Raw genomic sequence first — 23,704 nt, 5'->3', positions numbered from 1 at the left:
TGATCTTCAGGTGGAGGTCACCGAGATTCAACTCATTTAAGATTTTTAGTAGATGGTATCAATTTAGGTGTCCACGTTGTCCTCCCACCTGCCCAGCAGTGTGACCCCAACAGTCTATGCTATGCTTTTATTTTGGCTTTGTTTACAATGACACTTTGCATCACAAGACTCAATGGCAGCAGAAAAACTTAGCAGAAGTGTAATGCTTCTTTACACAACATAATGCCTTATACTTACACATCAAATGCACTGTACTCCAAAGTTAGACGGGTAGGCAAACCAAGAGGATCACCTATCAGACATGAAAGTCGATCAGCCACATTGGTAATAGAAAATACAGATCTGTCAATCAAGTGGGAAAACTGCATTTGACAGTGAGTGAGTGTGTTGCTTATTCTGTCTTCCTCCCATCACCCTCAACCAGTAATGGCAGATAGCTGTTCCTCCCTGAGCCTGGTCCTGCTGCAGGTTTCTTCCTGTTAAAAGGGAGTTTTTCCTTCCCACTGGCGCCATGTACTTCATCATAGGGGGCAGTTTGATTGTCGGGGTTTCTCTCTATTATTGTAGGGTCTTTATCTTACAATATAAAGTGCCTTGAGGCAACTTGTTATGATTTAGCGCTATATGAATACAATTGAATTGAACTGATCTTTTATTGAAACCATGCCATCAGAATACTCACCATTGTAATAGTATCCTTTGATACATTTGGGACTCTCATCCAATCTGTAGTCATTGAGTTTCTTCTGAGTAAGCTCATGCCAAAAGCCTGCTTCCAGAGCGCTGCTGAAAGGAGCAAACTGCAGCTTAAGTTCTGCAGTGGACGGCGATGCCTCACTGATGTCAGATGCCATTACACTTCACAGAGCGGCACGTTCAACAAGCTGTGAAATAAAACAGCAGACGGCTATGAAGCACTTGCAGGCACTATAATAACTTATGACTTAGATACACAAAGAGTAGTAAAAGTAACTCTCGCACTGTTGAAGTAAACAGTCTGAATAAAAGCACAGAATAAAAGCTGCACTTGTATACGGTTTTATGACTTTGGAGTGCCTCAATTACCAGTTCACACTCGCACAACAATTATGGGAAAACTCCCTTGCAAGGAGCTGGCCTGCCCATCAGGAGTAACTTGGGGTTCAATGTCTTGCCCAAAATCACTCACACATGTTGGTGGAGCCCTGTGATTAGTGGATGCCTAAATCAGGAGCTCCTGCTGATCACATAATAATCAGTTCATTATCTGCTGAGCCCTAAATTTCCAATGCTGCTGTTTAATTGACAACCCAGTGAAGAATGTGATTTGAATAAGCTTATTACTCAGCCAGGTTTAAAATTACTCGATGAGTACATCGCCCAAGATATCAGAGATGTAACTATATGTGCTTTTGATATGTGAAAGTATCTGCCACACATGCAAATGAAGGAAAAAAAAAAATCACACTATTATCAGTTGTCTTTTTCTTCTTTCAGCTGCTCCCTTTGGGGTCACCACAGCAGATCATCTGCCTCCTTCTCACCCTGCCCCTAGCATTCGACTCAGTCACACCAACCCTTTGTAAATCCTCCTTCACTACTAGGGCTGGACTGGTAATGCATATTAGGCTTTTTCCTGGTGGGTCAATATAATTTTTTTTCTTTGTTGCTATAATCATACAGGCCACCTGCCATGGTGCACTGGCACTACAAACACTGACACTAGTAGTGTAAAGTACTTTGGGGTCCTTAGTGACTAAGTAAAGCGCTATACAAATACAGACCATTTACCATTTTAGTCCAGTGGACAATTTTTATTAGTAATCCTGGATAGACGAATATAATCTTTTAACGCAACCATCCCTCTCCTACAGACACAGATGGAAAAACAAAAGCACAAAAAAAAGGTGTCAGTGAAAAGCCAAGAGAGAAAAAGAAAAAGAAACTAGGCATATATGCAGCAAAATGTTTATATACATATTAGAAACTGCACTGTCAACAGCAGTACCAGCAACCACTACTATAAAGCTCTCACAGTCACAGTACTGCTCCTGTTTCCAGCACTAGCCATGGAGAAATGATGGAGGAGGGAGAGCAGTTCCAACAAGAGAGCGGGGAAGGTGTAAATAATATGGTAAGGAAATAAATGGAAGGACATGATTATCAAGGGAGACATTCAAGTAAAATAACCCACCATCAATGACCAAAAGCCACTGCTAATAGCTAAAGGGTAGCTTTTAATTGTGCCATGCTGCACTAAAGCACAACAAAGACTTCCTAACCCAACAACAAGTGTACCAACGTGGTTAAACAAAAATAAAGCATAAACATTTATTTATTTATTAACTGATCATAGTCAGCCGCCTGGACCAAATATGCCAGGGCTCATTTGGTGTCCCAGTTGTTCACTTCATCAGTGAATCTTCTCTGAGGTCTTCGTCTTTTCCTCCTCCCTGGCGTCTCTATATTCAACATCCTTTGTCCATCCTCTATTACTATTCTGCACGTCCAAACCACCTCAGCCTTGGCTCTCTAACTTTACCTCCACACCGTTAAACTTCTGATACACTGATTTCTAACCGTGTCCACTTTGGTCAATCCCAACAAGATTTGAACATTTTCAGCTCAACCGTCTTTTTGTCAGCACCACAATCTTCAAACCATACAAGACGCTATGATGTGTGGGTGGTCTCAGTCCCATCTTATAAAAATTCTCTTTAACTCTTGGTACTGTATATCTGTCACAAATAACTCCATATGTGATGGCAAGCTACATGAACAATAAACTGGACATTTAAAAAAGAAAAAAAGAGGATTCGTGTTTCCTTTCCTGTATCCCATCCACGTGCATAATCCATGAAAAGATAAAGGATTTTAAAATATTTTTGACCAGCTCAGCTGCAAAGAGAGCCTAAACTCTGGTTATATAATGAGCTGGCGCTCATTATTTAACCTTCAAGACTAAGCATTTAATGGCTGTCAGTCTTGGCATGTTAATGATTAAATTCTACGTTTACTTTTTTTCGTGTCTTTAACTGTTTTCTCTTGCTGAGAAGTAAAGTCAGCTCAATAGAGACCACACAATGAAACCCAGCAGCTTTAGCACTTCAAGCGCTTTTTAACGCGACGAAAATTCTCATGGAAATAAATCATAAAATAAGACATCCCTGCATCACAACACAGACAATTTATGTCCGCTTCAGACAGATACATACATGTTTATACGTTAACGTGTAACAGGACTTGTGCACTTACCATAAAACCTTACTTCCTGGTGAAGGAGATCATGTGATCGCGAGTCTTGTAAATAAAGCAGTGCAGTGTGGGTAAGCTTTAGCTTACTTGCTACGGTTTCTTGTCTTTATGGTGCAAGCACCATTGAGTAAAATACAAAGAACCAAAACATAAACAAGAACGCGCAGACGATAAAGCAGGAGAAAACGGACAAAAACCTGTAGGCGCCGTTTCTTTTCATTTCGGAGACTGCTACAGAGGCTGAAGCGTTTGTAATGAACGCCGGTTTTAGCTTGTGAAATTACAAACGCAACATAATAGTGGTGAAACCGGTAAAGCTACTTCTGCTCCTACTTTTGGGCTCAATTATGACTTCAGTTTTCACCAGAAATTAGCTGTATGTGAGCGGCGGACCGTACGGAAACAGGGTTAGGGACCGTCGCAAAACTGTGCTGCTGTACAAAAACGCACGATATAAATTAAAAGATGTCATGTTTTGGCCAGGAGGCTAAAACAAACTGAGAAAATCCATCTAAAATAATATGAAGCCCACAAAGTGTCACCTCTTTGTATTTGTATTTCCCTGGATGACAACCACAATATCCAGTGGTAGCCCCTGCACTGTGAAGGACAGCATGTAATAATAGCACCCCCCTTTTTTAAATAGCTTGTTCTACATGGAACAGCTATTACCACATGTAAAAGCCACTGAGCTCTTGAATCCTTCCTGAAGGAAAACACAGGAACGAAAGTACAAGTGCTCAAGGTTTCCTTGTACCTTATCATTTAAACACAAGAACACTCTGAAGTAGCAGATGAGACTAGCGGTTCAAGGAAAGCATAAAATGCTTTGAAAGTACTCAGTTTGTTAGATGGAGTACATGTTTACAGTGGAAATCTTCAACAGGGTAAGTTCAGGGACATTGTGTGAGCTGTGTTAACTGGTTTAATGAAACAAGGAAACATCTCACAGTGATGCTCATGCAGATGCAGACTGTGTCAAGTTGTGTTGCTCTTAACTAATCTTTAAAAAAAAGCTTGACTGATATAAAACTGCTCCTACTCATACAGGCTGAGTTATACGTCCCATACAAGAGAGGAAATATAACAGTTTCAGCACACTGAAAAGTTAAATGAAATATTTATGCTGGTAAGTCACAAGCTTTGCAGATTTTGGTGAATATTATTGAAACTGCCACAAAGACAATTAAGTGGCACTATATTATGAGAAATAGAGTTCTTGTCTTTTTTTCTAGAGCTATTTCTCCATTTTGCACAGGAGAAAATATGAATGTATTAATTGACAGTATATGTGCATCATAATTTGCTAAAAAAATGCTAAAATTCCCCAATATGGCTTAAAAAGAAGATGGCTACACTGTGGTCATATAGGGATGGACATGGTCAGCAACATTACTCGGGTAGGCGGTGGCATTTACACAGTGCTCATTTAAAGGATCTTCACTTGGTACTACAGGACCTAAACTGTGCCAAAAAAATATCCCTTCATCATTACATCACCAGCAGGTTGAATCACTCATACAAGGCAGGATGGCTCTATCTATCATCTTGTTTAGGCAAAATTAGGTAAACTATCTCAACATTGCAGGAGAAACTGAGACTCAGCAGAGTAGCCAGTGTTTTTCCAGTCTCCGCTTGTCCATTATAGATGAACCTTTGTGAACTGTAGCTCAGTTTCCTGTTCTTAGCTGGAAGCACTGGCGCCTGTTGTGGTCTTTTACTGCTGTAGCCCATAGAATAGAATAGAATAGAATTCAACTTTATTGTCATTGCACATGCACAGGTACAGGGCAACGAAATGCAGAAATGCATCTGCTTCAAGATTTAACATGTACAATCAGAGATGCCTTTCTGCATACCTTGGTTGTAACAAATGATTATCTAAGTTACTGCTGCAGTCTGGCTATTCACCCCGATCTGTGAAAACAACCTGGCATTTTCTTCCAGAGAACTGCCTTTTGCTGGATATTTTCTCTTTTTCGAACCGTTCTCTGTAAGCCCTAGAGATGGCTGTGTGGGAAACTCTCAGCAGATCAACAGTTTCTGAAACACTCTGCTTGTCTGTCACCAACAACCATGGCGCATTGAAGGTCACTTAAATAACCTTTCTTCCCCATTCAGATGATTGGTTTGAAAAGCTGTAGTTGAACAGGTGTACTTAATAAAGTGACCAATGGGTACATTTGATGGAATCTTGCTGCAGCATGGGCATTGGGTTTTGTCCCAGGTTAATTAGGTCATGTGTTCAGCATTTCACATAAATGTTCTTGCCAAAGTCAGCACCTCAAACTAATGACAAAATAAAATTAGAAGAACAGTTTGAAGTTAATAGTGTTAATGACGTGAGGCTTGAAGGACTAGCACATTAGAACGTTTTATTTTTAGTTTTAGGTGTACATCATAAACAGGACATTAAATGTCATCAATTTTTTTTCTTTCAGATTGACTTCAATTTTATTTCATTACTGTATCATGCATGAAATAATATGCCAGCCTAAATAGGCTTACAAGACACCGATAACAAAAAACAGAATATAAACCAGAACACACCCACAGGTTTTAATCATACTCTGGTGATCATTATAAGCATTATTCAAAAACTTTGCCCTCAACATGAGACACCCAGCATTAAAAGCGCATAGGCAGCAACTTCACTTTGACATAAAAGTATCCAAACTACTTTTAAAAAAAAAACAACAAAAAACACACACACACAAACAGCAAAACATTCAGTGGGACATAATATTCATTACAAAGAGTTACCTCAGGGGAAGCTCTTTGCAGAACCTTTTCAAGCAACAGAGAAACAGCATATAAAATGAAATTTTCTTCCCCTTTGTCTTGTTTTTAATGAGAAGTGCAGTCACACACATCCGTCTTCCCATCATCACCTCTTCCAGCTCAATTTCAGCCTCCTCTGATTTGTTTGATTTGACTGCACAGTGACTCACAACATTGCCACGCTCATTACAACATTATTTCAGACACTATGATTCACATATTAAAATATGAAATTCAGTTCTTTGTCCCTGCCCCCCATAAAATCTGAAGTGACACTGTGCAAAAAGTAACAGTGTAAGGAAATGTCCTTAATTCCATTTATCCTTATTTTCTTTTTACAAGGAAGCTTCTAGCATAGCTAACACGGGAGTTACTGGGAGAAAGAGTTGCACCATGAAGCTCTGTGTATAGCCTGGATGCACTTGAATGCGTTTGTTACAAAATACTGACACAAATCCATTAAAGAAGTCTCAGATTTATAGTGTGCTGCAGCATTTTTGAATCATTTTCGACACTCTTTGGCTAATGACGTGTAGCGACGTGCTACACCTTATAACAGATAAGCAACTTATTCCCATCAAGGAGAGAAACAAAACCTTTCTGCAGTTCGAAAGAAGACTGTGACTGTGACAAATAGTTTGTTCTGGTAGTAGTTTTGTCTTCATAATCAGGTTTTTGCTCATATATTTCCAATTTCGTTATACTATGTATAATGACAATAAAGGCTTTCAATTCAATATATTAACCTATTAGACTTAATGGCAGGAAATAGATGTCAAAGCACGAACAGGTAGAACAAGTTCAGAGGTTTTCTTTAAGGGAGTGTAGGTGACTGAATGTGCTTGTTTAGAGTTGCCATTCTTAATTAAAAAAACATAAAAAATAAAGACAGTAGGTATCATAATTCAGCCCTTCCTCGATCACTAGTACCAAGCACCAAGATGCATCTAAAGTCTCGTACTCTGTTTAAATAATAAGAAGGAGAATGACTCACAATGTGGTTGTCATTTTCAAAGAAAATCTTCTCCTTGTTCTTTTTTTTAAACAATATTAATCATATTTCACATTATGTGTTTTATGGTATATTCCTAGCACAGAAAATCAATTAAAAATTTTTTTTCAAAATACAATTTTTACATAGTTTTTAGCAAAACTTTAAGCTCAAATTCTTCTGTGACACAGTCTATTATTATTATTATAATTACTATTATAATTAGTGTAACATAAACAAAATAAATAACATTAAACTGACATATTATCCTCAGCTTGAGTCTTGAGTCCAAAGAATTGGTGTTTATAAAAATAAAATGCGGAACATAAAAGGAATAGCACACTTTTTTGGTCAACGCTTGATGAGACATTTTTTCCTTTTGCTAATTCTGCTGTTGTCTCAACATTTAGACGCCTGCGATTGTGTTCTGCTCATTTACAGTCACAAAGGAATGTTAAGAATATTTTTAAAGACCCGTTTAAAGTTTCCATTGCAGAGCGGGTATATAAAAGGGTTTAGAGTAGAGTTGATGTAACCCAGCCATATGGTGAACATGTGCAGGTCATGGTGGACGCACTCTCTACAGAAGGCCATGACCATGAAAGCTATGAAGTATGGTATCCAACACAATAAGAAAGCAGCAATTATGAAGCCCAGCTGCTTGGCTGCTTTGTGCTCTTTGTGGATCCTCAGACTGTGGATGCGATGGCGTGATTGGTCAATGAACTTTTGCCACGCCTGTCTCAGAGTAATTTCATTATCCGCGTCTAATTTGGCATCTTCTACTCCTTCCTCGGCCCAAGGTAGAGCTTGGCTGGGGTCGTAGTTGTTGCTGAGCACAGATGTGTATCTCTGCACGTCTGATACCTTGTTGGTATCGCACACTCCGCTCACTGGGTTTGGCACTGTCACATGGCATTCGTTTAAAGACGCTTGAAGTTTGTTCTCATTATTTCCACCTGAGCAAATCACGTCCTGTGGTGCCGATGGCTGGCTCTGGGGAACCTCGCAGTCTGGTTGCTTCTCCTCAGGAGACAAAGAACACCTTTTAGTCTTTCGTGCCATTCTGAGACCTTTTGTTGTCATGGCAAGCAATGACGTCTGCTGGCACTTTACACCAATTTTTCTGTGTGCTCTCGATAGAGCAGTTTTACTGTTTTTATCAGCGTCTTCAAGGGGATCTGTCTGTTCGAGAGTATTCTGGTCTAGCAGTTTTTCTGTTTTGGATCCTTTCATTAAAACCTCACTTTCCCTCTTAGGTGACTTGGAGTCATTTTTCACAGGGGTTTGAGGATTTTGTCCATTGTCGTTTTCTCCAAATGAATCAGTTGGATGAATGATTCTCTCTCTGTCCCGTAGATGTTGTCTTACTGCCAAATAGATATATGTGTAAAACCACAACATCAAAACAGAGGGTACGTAGAAGTTGAAGACTGCGGTAATGACCTTAAACCACGTGACAAAACGGAAATCTGTGTCACACTTATTTTCCTCTTCAGGTTTGAGGTCCACGTGTGTGAAAGACCTCCATCCTAAAATAGGAATAATCCACATCATGGACAGCAGCCAGGCTCCAGAAATCATCACACTGGCTTTTCCCCGTGTTCGATATTTTAGGTACTTAAGCGGCTGTCTCACTGAGCGGTACCGATCCAAACAGAGGATAAATAAGCTGAAAATTGAAGCTGTGCTTGCCACGTAGTCCATAATCAGCCAAAACTGGCAGACAGCCCGCCCCAGCTTCCATTCATCCTCCAGCAAATATACCAAGTTCAAAGGCATGACCGTGGTCCCTACAATGAGATCTGCCACAGAGAGGCTAACAATATAGAGGTTCCCTACAGTGTGGAGGCTCTTCTCTTTCTTCACAGCATACAGTACGAGCAGGTTCATTATGATCGTGAGAAGGGAAAGAAATCCCAGAAAAACTCCCAGCAGGGCGCTGTTGATGCGATCATGGAAGGTCAGGGTTTGATTGTTCCTCAATGAGTCACCATCACGGAGTCCACTCCAGCTGTTGTTGCTGAAGTTTACATAGCTGCTGGCATTGTGGCGTAGAGGGTCTGCTGAAGGTGACATACTAGATTCCATCATGTTAGGTGAGATGGACACCTCTAGATCCTGTCACATTTTGGAAAGCTTTCATCCAGTGCTTGTTTAACTAAACACCATGGCATGTGTGGAACGGCAGGTTTTAATCAGTGTGTTTACACTCAATGGATAATGGACAAGTTGACTTTCACTCTGGAAAATGTGTATTCCTTCACTAGCCCTGGTCAGTTTATCCACAGTCTACGGTCCATTTTGTTGTAAACCCCAAGTAACAGCATCTGGAAAACACAAAAAATGGCAAGATTAGACATGTAAATGCTGTTAAACAACGTTCTGTATAGAGTTCATGATGTGGATGATTGATTTATAATGGATTACATAATTTCATGAATATAATTTAGGGTTAAAAAATGTCTTCACTTGAAATGTGTAAGAACTAATGTTGCACGAGAACAACCTTAGCGAGAGTATTCAAGACTTTTCATGGACTGCAGGTGAGCAGATGTCTCTCATGAAGCGCTGCTAAGCTAAAGGTTTATTGAAAGCAAAGCAACACAAAGACTTAAAGACCTCTTTTCAGGACAAGCGGTCAACGAGGTTTTTGTCATTTTTTAAAAATGTCTATGTTTAACTTTTGAACTAAATATGTGTACTGGAAAGTTGCTAATGTGTTTGCACTGTTCACTCATATAACCAGTTCTCACGGCGTATTGACGATGGTGTAACTAAGGAGAAGAGAAAGTCCAAGTAATAAACGCCCCTTTCAAAGAACCAACCTGTGTCTGTGTAGTCGTGAAGAGAGCTACAAGACATTTGAAAGCTAACTGTGAGTTTTTAAACACTTTTACTCTTGAAAATAAAAACACAAATCATTATTCAAAGAACATGGCTGAAACATGACCACAGGAAAGCTTGAGAAAACCCCCCGAAGAAAGATAAGGTGAAGAAGATACAGTGATGATGCAATATTTCAATACACAGATAAACGTTTCCTGTAATCTTTCCACCTTTGCAGTTTGGGTTTGAATTATTATTAGTCTAAAACCTCCCTTATTCCATCTCTTTCACTGTCCAGCTGGCTTTCTTTCACACTTACGCAAGGGGAGGGCGGCGAATCCCTTCAACAACACAGTAGACAAACTGTGTCATAGGCGGAAAGGAGCCATGAATATGCTGCCAGCGCTGTATGATGGAACCTTTGGATTGATAAAAGCCTATTCAACACTACACTTGATACTATGTTTGAATGTGAAAAGCACAGCATGACTTATTAAAGCATATCAATATGGTACTGGAAAAGCACTTATCTGAACTGTTTGGGATATTGATTTTTAAGAAAGTAGACTGAAATAAACCTGTTGCTATGGATGAAGGTGACATTTCTGTTTGTCTTTCTGTGATTAATGTGTGAAATAAAAGATGTCATTTTGCATTTTTCAGCGGTCCCTGCACTCCCGTGCTAATAAATGATTTAATCTGTGTAATTTTGGTAATATCATCATGCAATTTCACTTAAATCGAATTGTACTGTACAGAGGAAACAAAACAAAAGCTACATATTAATCTTTTCCTTCTTTCGGCTGGTCCTTCAGGGGTCATCAGCCTCCACCTCATCCTATCCTTAACATCCCTCCTCTGTCACACCAACCCTCATTATATCCTCTTTCACTCTTTCTCTGTGGTCTTCCTCTTTCAGTGCTGGAATCTATCTGTGTATGTGTCTCAAAGACAGGGCTGCCACAAACGATTATTTTGATAGTCGACTAGTCACCGATTATTTTTGCGATTAGTCGACTAATCAGATCATCATCCACTGGACGTAAAACTACAGCTTATATAACTATCATTAGCTTACAGCTTTAAGCTTTTAAGGTGCTAACTAAAAATAAAGACAAGATGATAGTTTATTCAATTTTAATGAAATTTGCAGATTGTTTCGGTAAAGTTTAATAAACTCCTTGCTATCTAAAATATAACAGGACACCGGGGTATATTCTCCAGCATCTCACACTTCTGATAATCAGCTGTCTGCTTGACGTTTATTCAGCTGTGTAAAAACTATAACTTTAATCTCAGCCAAACCGATTTACTCAGGAACAAATAAAATACTAAAAAAAAAAAAAAGCCAAACAACAACATTTTTAATTTATCTAAGTGACTCATATATATTTAACCTGAGTCGCGAAAGACGGCGGTGGGTTTGAAAACAATTTGCCGGGAGTCCGGTGTTCTCACGGAGCTAGTGACCCAGCCCCCGGCTAGCTATCGAGCTAGTGGGTAACAGACGTCTCCGAAAACGTCGGAGCGCTTTTGAAAATATGTGGTGTCCTGATAAACTGAGCCGATATTTGAGGTTTACACAGCTACATTCTCGCCTGAAAATATGTTAAACGTTTATTTTGTGACCCAGAAAGAATAATAAGAGTAATATTAAAACTAACTAGCTACCGCCATTGTTGGAAACTAAGCTGGGCCGCGCTATGAATTCTGGGACACAGCTACTTCTTCTTCGGGGTTTAACGGCAGCTAGAATCCTTGTACATGCAGTGCTGCCATCTTCTGTTTCAGTCCGTTATTACACTCTTAAATCCTGCTATTATTCCTGCGTCTTTTGCGAACGACGATTTTGATAGTCGACGTAATCGTGACTAGTCGACAAATCGTGGCAGCCCTACTCAAAGATGACACACACTCAGGAGAAACACATAAAAAAAAACTTTAGTGGGCTACTTATCTTACTGGTTAAATAACAGTAGTCGGGGCTGGAAAGTTTTAGTGATGTTGTCCACTGAAAATTGACTCATACTGATGATTTGATATTAAAATGAGTCAACACTGGAACAATTATTACGACAAAAAATAGAAATCTAGATTCCAAGTAAATGAACTGTGGAGCTTTGGTGTGGATGGGTGGATAAAGTGGATTTAATTAAAGTGTTATGCCTTCAGGGTAGGTCTATACATGATTTCCTCAAGCGCAGACACAGACAGGGTAATATCTCAAGAGGAGAAAAAGCAGTTTTAAGACAGAAATTACCAAGAAAACGCACTGACCAATTGCTAGCTATACAGAAAAATGGGGAAAAGCGAGCATGCATATAACTGCATTTCGTTAGCTTCATAGCATAATTGCCTAAGTCATTTGACTAAGTCAATGACTTAGGCACTTATGCTATGAAGCTAACGATTTACAGCTTATCTGACATATTGTGAGCTTCTTGTTACGTGATTTAATTGAATACATTCGAGTGACTTGAATGATTTCGCAAGCTTTTTTTTTTATTATCTCTGCCTGAGTCTGACTCATTATCTATAACTGCAAATCACGTCTCTCTGTATACAGCCCCTGTTTATACAACAACTGCCCCCACAACACAAATATTTAGGACCTTCATTGCTGACGAAATTCACAGGAGGCATAAATAAACCTGTTGCGCGTTTTCTGCATTTGAGCAACGCACTTCTTGTCACAGAAAAAAGGAAAGGATGATTTATCCGGTACTAATTGCACAATATGATTATCTGTCTAATCTCATAATAACACCGATGAACCGTGAGACCTAATGAAGCCCGTCTATTAAACTGAAAAATGGCTCTCGTATATAATACTACAAGTCGGCGTCAAAGAACCACCTGTTGAGCCGCAGCAGGAAACGTTTAGGTTTACAGCACCGCCTCAAACATGTATAGTTTCTAAGAATAGTCGTGCTACAAAATGCTTTTCTCGGTTGCCTTAAAACAAGTAAAAAGTTAAACGGTTTAAAAAAATAAGTTAGGCTTAAGTGCGAGAGAAAGTAGACAGTTTCATACTTGCCATTGATGTAGAGGTGCATCTGAAAGAAATTCCTCGTATTCCAGCGTGTATTCCCGGTGAAAATCAGGAAAGGATTGTAGGGGCAGAGGTTGGGATTGCGAAGAAAAACGTCTGCTTCCTTCCCCCCACTCTCTCCTCAGCGCTCTCGTTCTCTCTCCCTCTGATGAACTTTGGAGTTTCTATAATATTCCAGCGGAGAGCCTACTCCTGCAATAAAAAATATCCTGTTGCTTGAACGGGATGAGCTGGCGCACTTTAATTTGCAGCGGCATGAATCAGTGCATGATTCACTGTACAAGACGCAGTGAGCAACTTCCATTGAGCCATACCACGAAATCTGGAGATAAGAGATTTTAAAAAGACACTGGATGCTAAACACTACGGTTTTCAGACAGAGTGCGGAAACACCTGTTTGTCTTTACATTTCTAACACTCATTTAAGCTACAATTGTGCATATGATTAACATTCAGCATAATGGAGAGATGATGGGACATCAGTAAGGATCACCAGCAGGGATGAGAGACCGCTCGTAAGAGGCAATGATAACGTCAGAAATTCCTCCAATCACAAAACAGAAAAGGAAATGACGAAACTGCGTGATCTGTGTGCCAAGAATGGAAATTTGTGAGAAAAAGCGGGTGTCCTGAACTCTTGAACTCGGGTTGGGTGTCAGACGATCCAGTGAAGACACTTAAAAGTTTAAATGTAACTATAAAATTGTATTAGTGATTTGGTGTGGGTTGTATTAGTATTATTAAGTACATGTGTGTGTGGTGGGGGGTTGCACAAGCAGTGAGACTACTTGTAGGCAACTTGAGTCATCAGAGCTAATTTTGTGCAGTAGATGAGAAGATAATACCAGGAGAAATACTTTACATAGACCATATTTAGGTCAATTTTTATTACAGCAGTTGAAATGATGACAAATAATATCTACTGCACAAAATGACGATAATCATAATATTATCCTGCAGATACCTGTCTGCGAGACAGATATATAATGGAGGCTGATGTGGTATGAAACATTTCCTGTATCTGTCCTTGTGGAACTGGAGCTGAATCAGCCTGCTAGAGAAGGTTTTCAGAATCAGAATCAGAAAGGGGTTTATTGCCAAATGTTGAGCAGGTTTACAACATTAGGAAATTGCTGCGGTGCAATTTTCTGCTGACTGTCCAGTAAATGATGCAGAGGGTGGTCAGGATTTTGATGAATAACAATTTATCCTCTCCACAACTTCAGTTTGAAGTTTGAAGCCAGATTCATGGAGCAGTCTTCCTAATCAGACTGCTCTGATGCTGCTCCCCCGTCAGACCACAGCAAAGCACCCTGCACATGCCACAACTGACTGATCAAAAATCATCATTTTGCTGCACACGCTGAAGGATCTCAGCTTTTTCATAAGCAGTAGATCCTACTTTTCCACTTTCTGCAGCAGCCTCTATGTTGGTCTTCCAGTTCAACTTGTTCAGCCTCCTTCATATCAACACCCTGCCCCTGGACAGACAAAACAGCTGTCCTCTTCTTTCAAAAGTCACTTTCCACCTCAGTGATTTTTACATTCAGGAGGAGACCACTCCAGACTACTCCACAAAATAATTCCCTAGTGCTCTGTCCTCTCCCTCCTTGCCCATCAATAACAGGTCCAACCACTGCAAAATGTTTGTAGGTGCCATGACCTAGAATTGGGCCATGGTACAAGGTGAACAGGACAGAGACAGGACAGTCCCCCCCAGTGGAGCTCCTGTACTGCACATCACCAAATCAGATAGAGCACTGCCCAATCTCACATACTGCCAACTGTCTGTCAGTAATCCATGAGATGCTGGACATGTATAATGACATTTCCTGTAGTTTCCCTCTCAGTAGCAGTGGCTCAATCGTATTAAATGCACTTGAGAAATCAAAGAAGGTGATCCTCACCCTGTAGTTGTTGCTATCACATATGGGAATGCTCTCTGCAGCAGATGAGCAGCTGATGACTGCTCCTACACTGAAAAAAATGTTTTGTTCAATTTACTCAATTTTTTTATGACAAGTGGTTGCACGAAATAAATTTGTTTGAATCCAGAAATATTTTTTAAGTACACTGAATTTAATTTAAGCGAGTAAAACCAACATATATTTTTAAGCTACTTTAACTTAACTGTTGTGGATACGTCTTAGTCAAATATTATTAGTAAGTCCAACTAAGGTCGTGTTAAATGTACCAGAATAATTTGTTTCCTTTACACTTATGTCCCAAACTTATATTCAAATCAATCAAATTGTTAATTTCTCTCTATTTCAATTAAGTTAAGTTTACTTAAAAAATATTGCTTACCCTGATTTGTAGTTTTTAAAAACGTCAATAATGAAAACTACAACATTCTTTCACATCATTTATTAATGCAAAATTTGTTGCAAACAGAATAAGAATCCACATCTCTAAGGGAAATTGCTGCAATTTGTATAATACAAATTACAAAACTTTTGCCTATGAACTAGTAGCTTTAAAAAGCTGTATTCAAACAAAACAGAAACAACAGACAAGAGAAATGTTAACCAATGTTTCTCTTCCTCTAAAAAGGAAAAAAAAACCCAAACTCCTTACATAAAAGAATAAAACACTACCAGCAGTATAATGTATCACAATTAGAAACTGATGCATCCACAAACTAACCAGTTTCAGACTTGCTGTTCTGCGATCCATATTTAGAAATTGCATTTTAATAAGGTAATTAGACTTAAAATTAAACTTGTGTTTTCCTTACTGCTTATTGACCACTGTCTTTCCATTCTAGTCCTTCCTTGAAGATTCTGAATGTTTTACATATTTTCTGACCTAACATACTCGCTTCAAAACAATTAATAGTCTTTAAAGTGTTACCAGTGTGCTGCAGTGTGGTAATCATGAATGTTTTTTTTTGTTTTTTTTATCCGGTTGAGTTAACACTGATTATACGCAGGGCAGCAGCTATAACTGAATAATTACAAAGTTGCTCTTCAAGCTACTCAAATGTACCACACGTGAAACATTCATTATTGAAAGTTAAAATGTTCAATCGAAACATAACACAGAACAAATGATGGTTGTACAAGAGTTTCACTCCTATTCACAAGAGCACCAGTCATTGGTAATTTACATAACAAAATGTAAATGGATGTGTGGTTTTAGAAATCTTCCTATCCAGTAGCAATTTTGTTCTTCAGCCCAAAGACTTTGGGGGAGAGCTTTTCACCATCGAATCCCATCAACACTTTCTAAATGAATTCATAATAGTCCTTCAATTCCTTGGGGAAGGCTAGGTTTAGTGCATAGATTACTCCAAGCATCAATGCACAAGCTTGCGCCAGAGATCCAATGTTGTCCATGACTATCTCCCCTTCAACAAATATTCCAATGTCATCATAATGTCCATTTTGTCCATCCTCCCTGTTGATGACATAAATGCCCATGGTGTGCTTCTTCAGGTCTCTCTGGATATCATCTCCTTCAATGTCCTAAACATTTAATAAAAAGGTAAAAGAAAAAACAATTAACTCTACAATTAAATTCCAATCTAGTTGTTTGTGTGTGTGTGTGTGTGTGTGTGTGTGTGTGTGTAATACACACACACACAGATATCTATCTAAAAAGTGTGTGTATAGATGACTTGCTTACAATGACTTAAATGACTTACAAAGAACTCCCGAATAAAGCTTCCGTCCTCTTCACCAAGGTAGAGGCAAAGTGCCCTGAGAACTGCTTCCCTTTTCACTTTAACATCACTTTCAGCCTGTTTAAAGAGAGTTGCTGATTAAACCAATTTGGAAAAAAGAACAATGTCTGACATTCGCAATAAGTAAATTTTATCATATGTCAGTTCAAACATAGTAAATAAAATTTATATATGAAATTTCAAAATTTAGATTGCTTGGCTGGTCACCTAAAACGGCTTATTGGACTCACCAGTGACCTGCCACTTAAGACAAAAGAAATCCAAATAGAATTTGCAATATTCAGATTTACCTCTTGCATGATCTGCAAGTGGTGGGCAAGTTTCTGCCCAGAAACACCGCCCTTCTTCTGGAAAACTGTCATCAACTGAGGTGTAATTCTGTCTAACTGTGCCGCGAAGGTCATCTCCAGTTGAAGTGTTGTAATACACTGGAATTCAGCATTTACCTGTATCTCACACACACACACACACACACACACACACACGCGCGCGCACACACACGCGCGCGCGCACACACGCGCGCGCGCACACACACACACACACACACACAAAGAAGACTGGTGCTTAATCATTGGTATGATTATTTTGTTATTTCTTCATTAAATGCTACAATGCAATTGCCATCACTTCATAAAGCATGATTATCATATGGGTTAGTATACAGTGCATGAAGGATGTTACTACTGTTAATCAAAGAAGAAATGAATGGCATCAGTCCATTTAACGGGTTTAAAGGGTTTTAAAAAGCAGATATTTGTCTGTTTCAGGTGGTTGGCAACACATTTTCCTGTGCTCTTTGTCCACTGGTGGGAGTGTCTCACCTGTGAGGTCAGCGGGGCAGAACTCTGCCATCAGCAACAGAGAGCAGAGAAAATTTAGATGTGCAACTAAAAACATGCTTGCCATGTAAGCCCCAAACATCTCTGAAATTGCTCTGCAAACTTCAGAGTACTTATACTTCAGGAGTCCTGTGGGTACCGTAAAGACTCATGTATGCAAACAAACCACATTTTTTTTTGCAATCTGATCCTTTTTCTCTTGGCTGTTTCCTTCAGGGATCACCACAGTGAATGATCCACCTCCATCTAACCCTATGCTCTGCATCCTCTTAACTCACAAGAACTAAATTCCTGTTTTTCATTTCACTTTCGCAAGTTTTTTTTTTCTTTTGTCCTGGATAAAAGAAATGTAATCATATATATTAATTGATATTAATTAATATCAATATTAATAATCACAAGAACCCTTAAGATGAGATAGATAAACTTGTCCCTGCAATACTGTGACAAATACTGTTGTGATAAATATGTAAGGAATTTGCATGTACTTACCAAAATAACACCATCTTCTTGAATAAACAGTAACACATAAGGGGAAGAAAATCTGCCAGAAAAGGAAGACAAATAAAAATAAAAAAAAACTTTAGAAAGACAAACAATTACCGTTTCCAAGCCATTAGTGCATTACTTCATGATACTCCCTTGTAACAAAACAAATCTTACTTGTGCCTCTGTGCAAACTACAGATGGCACGATACCACTTTTTTATGTCCGATACCGATATCATAAATTTGATTATCTGCCGATGCCGATATGAATCCGATATAGTGTATTTTATAATAAATAAAACTGTTTTTATAAATATTTTGCTGCATTTTGTATAAGTTCATACTCAGTTTTAAAAACAAAACATTAAAGCTATTCTGTTATACCTGTATGCAAAAAATACACTGCACCCAAAATATTTTATACTTCAGCAATACTGATCAACCTAAAAAACTTACACCATCCTCCTTATTCAGGTATTCTAAACAGTACATAGAAATATTAAACTAACTAATAGGACTGCCAACTCCCAGCAAAAATATTAGGAAACCACCCCGCACCCTCCGCCTGATAATGCTTAATTGACGTAATCTACTTTAATGCACAGAAATCAATTATTTTTCTATAATAATTTGATTCAACATTTTTCTTCAATACAGTTGCAGACAGCGCAGACAGCGTACCTTCCCAAAGGAAAAAGTGCTATATGTACTACTATTACTAGGGCATATATTAGACTTAATATTTACTACATACAATAATGGATCTCTATACATTTAACCAGATCACCACTTTGGTAGTAAGATTTAGAATAATTATTTATTAAAAGCTAGACATTTTAAATGAGAATAAGAAAGAAAATTATGTCTTTGTGTCTCCCTTTCCCTGTTAATGCCCTACCTGGCCCCCTGGCAAAACTTTGCTAGATCCGCCCCTGCACAGTTACCAGATGTCAGCTACATAGAAAAGGATCCTGGTGTTATTTGTCTCTCATAAACAGTTCATAACTTCCCTTCAACTCATTCATGTGACCTAAAATGTAAACCTGTTTCTTCATTACCTGTTCAGCTCTAATGATTCAGTAAAAACTTCTCCTGGTTTCACCTTCATGTTTCCTTCTCACCACATATCCAAACTATCATGACCAGCAGCTATTACGGCTGTGGCTCCAGAAAACATAAGCGGATACTAGAAGTAATATTAAAAAAATTCTAGCAACAGCTTATCAAGCTTAAACGTGCTGCTGTTGTTTATCTGCCGTTTTCCTCTTTCTAGCGCAAACTGGGTGACTAACAAATGAGAGAGACTAGCGACAGAAAAGCCGATCACCTGATAATCGATCAGTTTCATGATTGAAGTAGCAACAGGAGAGGGAGGGGGGAGAATGAGGGAAGAAGTTTTAGCTGTTCAGCATGAAGACACCGAATAACTCCAGCTTTGTGTCTTTTTTCATTCTAGCTGAAGTATAAAACAAATCGCTTCCTTTCCCCCTCAATACAAAACTCCGACAGCCAGTCCAGCTGTGGCTCCATACATCGGTTGTTAAGCTCAACATGGAAATACTATGCAAACATAAAGAGATGAACTTACACACTTGCTTTACTTCTCTGTGTTAGTTTTCTCTGAGATTAAATGCAGCGGTTTGGAAGCACGTAGCGAGGCTTTAAATGCTAAACCAGACCGCTGACAGGTCTTGCACTCAACAGCTCTATCAAGTGAAGCAACTTCTTTTCTGAGTTAATTTCAGTTCTGACAAACATCACTCTCAGTGCCTTTTGATCTCACATTTTTGGCAACCACTGAGTTATTCTCCTCCACAGTTTACAACCATTATTTTTTTCTGCACAAAAGACGTTGTGCAACGCCAATCCTACTTATTTCCTACTGCACCCCTGACTGTGCAGGTGCGTTCAGAAGCCCCCTCCCCCGCCCGACTATTCCTTAATGCCAATGTTGTGGCGGGAGGGACGATTTCTCAACTTAAAACTGCAGGCGACTGTACAGTGAACTTTACAGCTAACTACAGAGAAATTGCCTCGTTCCATAATTTGTTAGTACAAAGTGTGCCACAAGAACTAAGCTAAAAACATATGACATTTTAACGCATCAATACAATTACTCTTTTAATAGAGCAGTAGCTAATAGAGCACATAGCTAGCTTAAGTCAAATTCATGACAAAGTTCAGAGGTGTACAACTACTTAGACTTCTTTCTCCATGTGCACACGTCTTAAAGAGTCAACATGCTTTGACTGAGGTAAAAAAAATAAAACAAAAACGACCGGAAAAGGTTTACTTACCAAAGCTAGACCACCTTTATATGAAGTTGTGCGATTAACTTAAGCCCGCTTGCAGCACACAAGAGTCCGCTTCTTCAGTCCGCGCGCAAAATGGTGGCCTGTCCTAACGCATGCGCAAAATGGCCCAGCAGGAGGCTATGAAAAACATACTTAAGCATTTTGAGCTACATTTAATTAACTAAAATTAATTGGATTAAAACGCAGGGAATGTATTCTGGAGTTACTCGAATTATATATGTAGACAGGAATTACTCATTTGAATTGAAAAGATATACCAAAATATAATATGCTATATTTAAAAGGAGACAATATCACTTTTTTCAGTGGAACTGGAGCTGAATCAGCCTGCTAGAGAAGGTTTTCAGAATCAGAATCAGAAAGGGGTTTATTGCCAAATGTTGAGCAGGTTTACAACATTAGGAAATTGCTGCGGTGCAATTTTCTGCTGACTGTCCAGTAAATGATGCAGAGGGTGGTCAGGATTTTGATGAATAACAATTTATCCTCTCCACAACTTCAGTTTGAAGTTTGAAGCCAGATTCATGGAGCAGTCTTCCTAATCAGACTGCTCTGATGCTGCTCCCCCGTCAGACCACAGCAAAGCACCCTGCACATGCCACAACTGACTGATCAAAAATCATCATTTTGCTGCACACGCTGAAGGATCTCAGCTTTTTCATAAGCAGTAGATCCTACTTTTCCACTTTCTGCAGCAGCCTCTATGTTGGTCTTCCAGTTCAACTTGTTCAGCCTCCTTCATATCAACACCCTGCCCCTGGACAGACAAAACAGCTGTCCTCTTCTTTCAAAAGTCACTTTCCACCTCAGTGATTTTTACATTCAGGAGGAGACCACTCCAGACTACTCCACAAAATAATTCCCTAGTGCTCTGTCCTCTCCCTCCTTGCCCATCAATAACAGGTCCAACCACTGCAAAATGTTTGTAGGTGCCATGACCTAGAATTGGGCCATGGTACAAGGTGAACAGGACAGAGACAGGACAGTCCCCCCAGTGGAGCTCCTGTACTGCACATCACCAAATCAGATAGAGCGCTGCCCAATCTCACATACTGCCAACTGTCTGTCAGTAATCCATGAGTTGCTGGACATGTATAATGACATTTCCTGTAGTTTCCCTCTCAGTAGCAGTGGCTCAATCGTATTAAATGCACTTGAGAAATCAAAGAAGGTGATCCTCACCCTGTAGTTGTTGCTATCACATATGGGAATGCTCTCTGCAGCAGATGAGCAGCTGATGACTGCTCCTAGATTTGGACTGTAAGGAAACAGCAGAGGGTCAAAAGGTGTTTTCCTCTGCAGGCTTGGGCCAAGATTAATAAAAAACAAACAAACCCCAAAACAGTAGCTCTTTTTCAGTGATACCAAAATCCCTGAAATAAGCTTGAAGCTACAGAAACACTGTAGTGATGACCCAGCTTTTGTTTGTGGAACAGCAAACAGCATGCTGTACCACATGCACAGAATATGGAAACCCATTATAGAAAATCTTGCACCTGTTCAGGTCCCTTTTGGCATGCACTTTACAGAGCCTGAGGCTGTGTGTTATTTCTCACATGCTATTACTCACAAGAGGAAATTGCTCACTGGATCGAAATCTTTCATAGGTTACATCCAGAGAGACATATCAACCAGTAATAACAAATAAACAGAAAAATGAGTTCATTACAATAACAAGTGACTGGTGACTGTGCTTACTGCTTTTGGACACACAAAGATGTAACATCTCATTTTGTTGCTGTATAGATACCTGGTGTTGATCTGGATGATACATCTTTTTTCTGCAGAGTGACTTCTACTTTGATTCAGGTCCTGTGCTTTGGTGAGTATTTTTAAGCTCTTTTAACTGGATAATTTATGTGTTTCATGAACATTTCTGGAAATTTAAGTATAATTTTGACAGAAATCTGTGTAATTATAAATAATATTCCAAGGTCTACTGTATAATTAATGTCTTGCATAGGCATGTTTATGTTATTAATTTAAATTCATATGTACTTTGATTATCTGAAATACTAAATGGATTTGCTCACTCATACAAAAAACAACAACAAACCACTTTATTTCTTGCATGCTTCACCAACAGGTTGGATGTCTGTTTTTTTCACAGTTAAGAAAGAAATGTGCTGAATGTTGATCCTCTCTGAGGTGAAATGCATAATGCATAATTGATATTTTACAGGTATCTGATATTTCTCCTGTGAAATACAGTAATTAGTTTTCCCTTCACTCTGAGTGTCTCTGCAAATGCTCTCTAGTACTGATGAGTATTCAAACTGCATTTATTTTAGCTGCGCATATCCCATATCTGTTATTTTCAAAAATGCTCCATGATGTGGCAAATGTATTTATTTTCTCTCTCCCACTCATCTGTAAATGGAGATGAAAATACAGTTAAATGTGAAAATGAAGTGTATACAAAAAGTCTTTAAGCGATTTTTTTTCAATCTTTTAAACAGATCAAAATGTGCAGTTATGTGTCTGCAAACTGTGTAAGAAATCTGCTGTAGGTTGACTCTACACAGATCTCCTGGACTTGTCTCAGAACCAGTGGCGGAGCGGGGGGGTGGCTTACTGGGTTTAAGCCCGGGTTGTTTTTTCAGAAGCCCGGGGTCTTTTGGAGTGTAATTTTTTCATAGTTAGATGCCTGGCTGACACACAATATTCGAAGCACATAGTGCACACTGTGGGAATTTACGACTGTGCGTGAATCCCCCCTGATATTGGTATGATCCGAGCTCAGGCACTAAGCCACTGAGCGAGGGGGCGGGGCAGCTGCTGCCTGCAAGTGCGCTGTTGGAGAAATGCAGCCAGGCAGACAGAGGAGAACTGAAGTTCGACCAGGTACCAAAGCAAATCATTCGTACTGTACAAATAATGTAAATATGATGGTGTATCACGAAAGATTGAAATCAAACTGATCACTTGACCCATTATTACGTTACTTGCTCTTCAAGTGAATCAACAAATGGCGAAATGAAAAGCCGAACAACAACAATGCTGTTTCTTTAGAGAGTCTTAGCTTACATGTGTGTTTATTTCATATTTTCAGTTGTTACCCTCCACGGCTAAATAAATCGGTTTAAGTAATGTACTGATATACAAGAATGGACATAAGGGGCTTCTTTCAAAAAAACAAAACAAAAACTCTGGTAGTATTTTATATATTATGCTTTGTATGTTGTTCAGTATATTTCTATGCAAAACAAGAGGAATTTCAATACACAGCAGTATATTCACAGTTTAAACCGGATATTTACATACACTTTATGGAAAACACAAGAACATTTTTTTACTGTACAACATCAATTTAGAGTAAACTTGTTTTGTTTTGGATAAATCAATATTGAAATATCTTTTGAATTAGTTAAATGTCAGAATAAAGAGAGACAGAGCTGTCTATTTATTATCACTTTCATCAAATTTAGGAGTACATATACACTAAGTTTATTGGTAATTAATAAGAAAACTCCAGACGATTCCATTCTGA

At 38.9% G+C, this 23,704-nt stretch overlaps 3 protein-coding genes across 7 annotated transcripts in view; all 3 read right to left on the bottom strand.

The window, feature by feature from the left end:
* atg7 (ATG7 autophagy related 7 homolog (S. cerevisiae)) overlaps nt 1-3,635 on the bottom strand; it is a 62,618-nt gene extending 58,983 nt beyond the window's left edge. Inside the window, exons 1-4 of one of the 2 annotated variants that reach the window (XM_086292631.1) lie at nt 3,235-3,635; nt 1,771-1,847; nt 683-884; nt 238-292 (exon numbers count right to left, since the gene is read on the bottom strand). In XM_086292631.1, the coding sequence (XP_086148757.1) occupies nt 238-292; nt 683-854 (227 nt within the window). In that variant the 5' untranslated portion in view covers nt 855-884; nt 1,771-1,847; nt 3,235-3,635. The remainder of the gene's footprint in view (nt 1-237; nt 293-682; nt 885-1,770; nt 1,848-3,234) is intronic. The other variant, XM_086292630.1, reaches the window with a different exon arrangement.
* A 1,953-nt stretch (nt 3,636-5,588) lies between these two features.
* hrh1 (histamine receptor H1) lies at nt 5,589-9,331 on the bottom strand. Its single transcript, XM_086294237.1, has one exon. It carries the CDS (start codon nt 9,098-9,100, stop codon nt 7,448-7,450), a length of 1,653 nt encoding a protein of 550 aa, XP_086150363.1. The 5' UTR covers nt 9,101-9,331; the 3' UTR covers nt 5,589-7,447.
* Nucleotides 9,332-15,239: 5,908 nt separating this feature from the next.
* On the bottom strand, nt 15,240-20,280 carry LOC147330802 (uncharacterized). Of its 4 annotated transcripts, none has more exons than XM_086292626.1 (4): nt 20,197-20,280; nt 16,863-17,955; nt 16,534-16,629; nt 15,240-16,354 (listed from the first exon to the last, which is right to left on the bottom strand). In XM_086292626.1, the coding sequence occupies exons 2-4, from the start codon at nt 17,142-17,144 to the stop codon at nt 16,115-16,117; spliced, it is 618 nt and encodes a 205-aa protein (XP_086148752.1). In that variant the 5' UTR covers nt 17,145-17,955; nt 20,197-20,280; the 3' UTR covers nt 15,240-16,114. The 4 variants fall into 4 exon arrangements, with proteins under 4 accessions (XP_086148752.1, XP_086148753.1, XP_086148754.1 ...); XM_086292627.1 differs by lacking the exon at nt 20,197-20,280 and adding an exon at nt 19,488-20,161; XM_086292628.1 differs by lacking the exon at nt 20,197-20,280 and having other exon boundaries at nt 16,863-17,018; nt 17,904-17,955.
* Nucleotides 20,281-23,704: the final 3,424 nt, after the last annotated feature.

The sequence above is a fragment of the Aulonocara sp. 'chitande type north' Nkhata Bay genome, linkage group LG5, assembly GCF_057382095.1.
Source record: "Aulonocara sp. 'chitande type north' Nkhata Bay isolate Kocher_YH1m ecotype deep benthic linkage group LG5, A_spYH_male_GT1.1, whole genome shotgun sequence".
NCBI classification, from domain to species: Eukaryota; Metazoa; Chordata; class Actinopteri; order Cichliformes; family Cichlidae; genus Aulonocara; species Aulonocara sp. 'chitande type north' Nkhata Bay.
This window is presented reverse-complemented; position numbering and strand designations above follow the sequence as displayed.

Excerpts from the sequence above, each read along its gene's own strand:
- LOC147330802 (XM_086292626.1), bottom strand. The coding sequence starts at position 17,144 with ATGATTAAGCACCAGTCTTCTTTGTGTGTGTGTGTGTGTGTGTGTGCG. Across the intron at positions 16,630-16,862 it reads ACTTGCAGATCATGCAAGAG|GCTGAAAGTGATGTTAAAGT; the intron begins GTAAATCTGAAT and ends CTCTTTAAACAG. Across the intron at positions 16,355-16,533 it reads GCTTTATTCGGGAGTTCTTT|GACATTGAAGGAGATGATAT; the intron begins GTAAGTCATTTA and ends TTAAATGTTTAG.
- hrh1 (XM_086294237.1), bottom strand. The coding sequence starts at position 9,100 with ATGATGGAATCTAGTATGTCACCTTCAGCAGACCCTCTACGCCACAAT.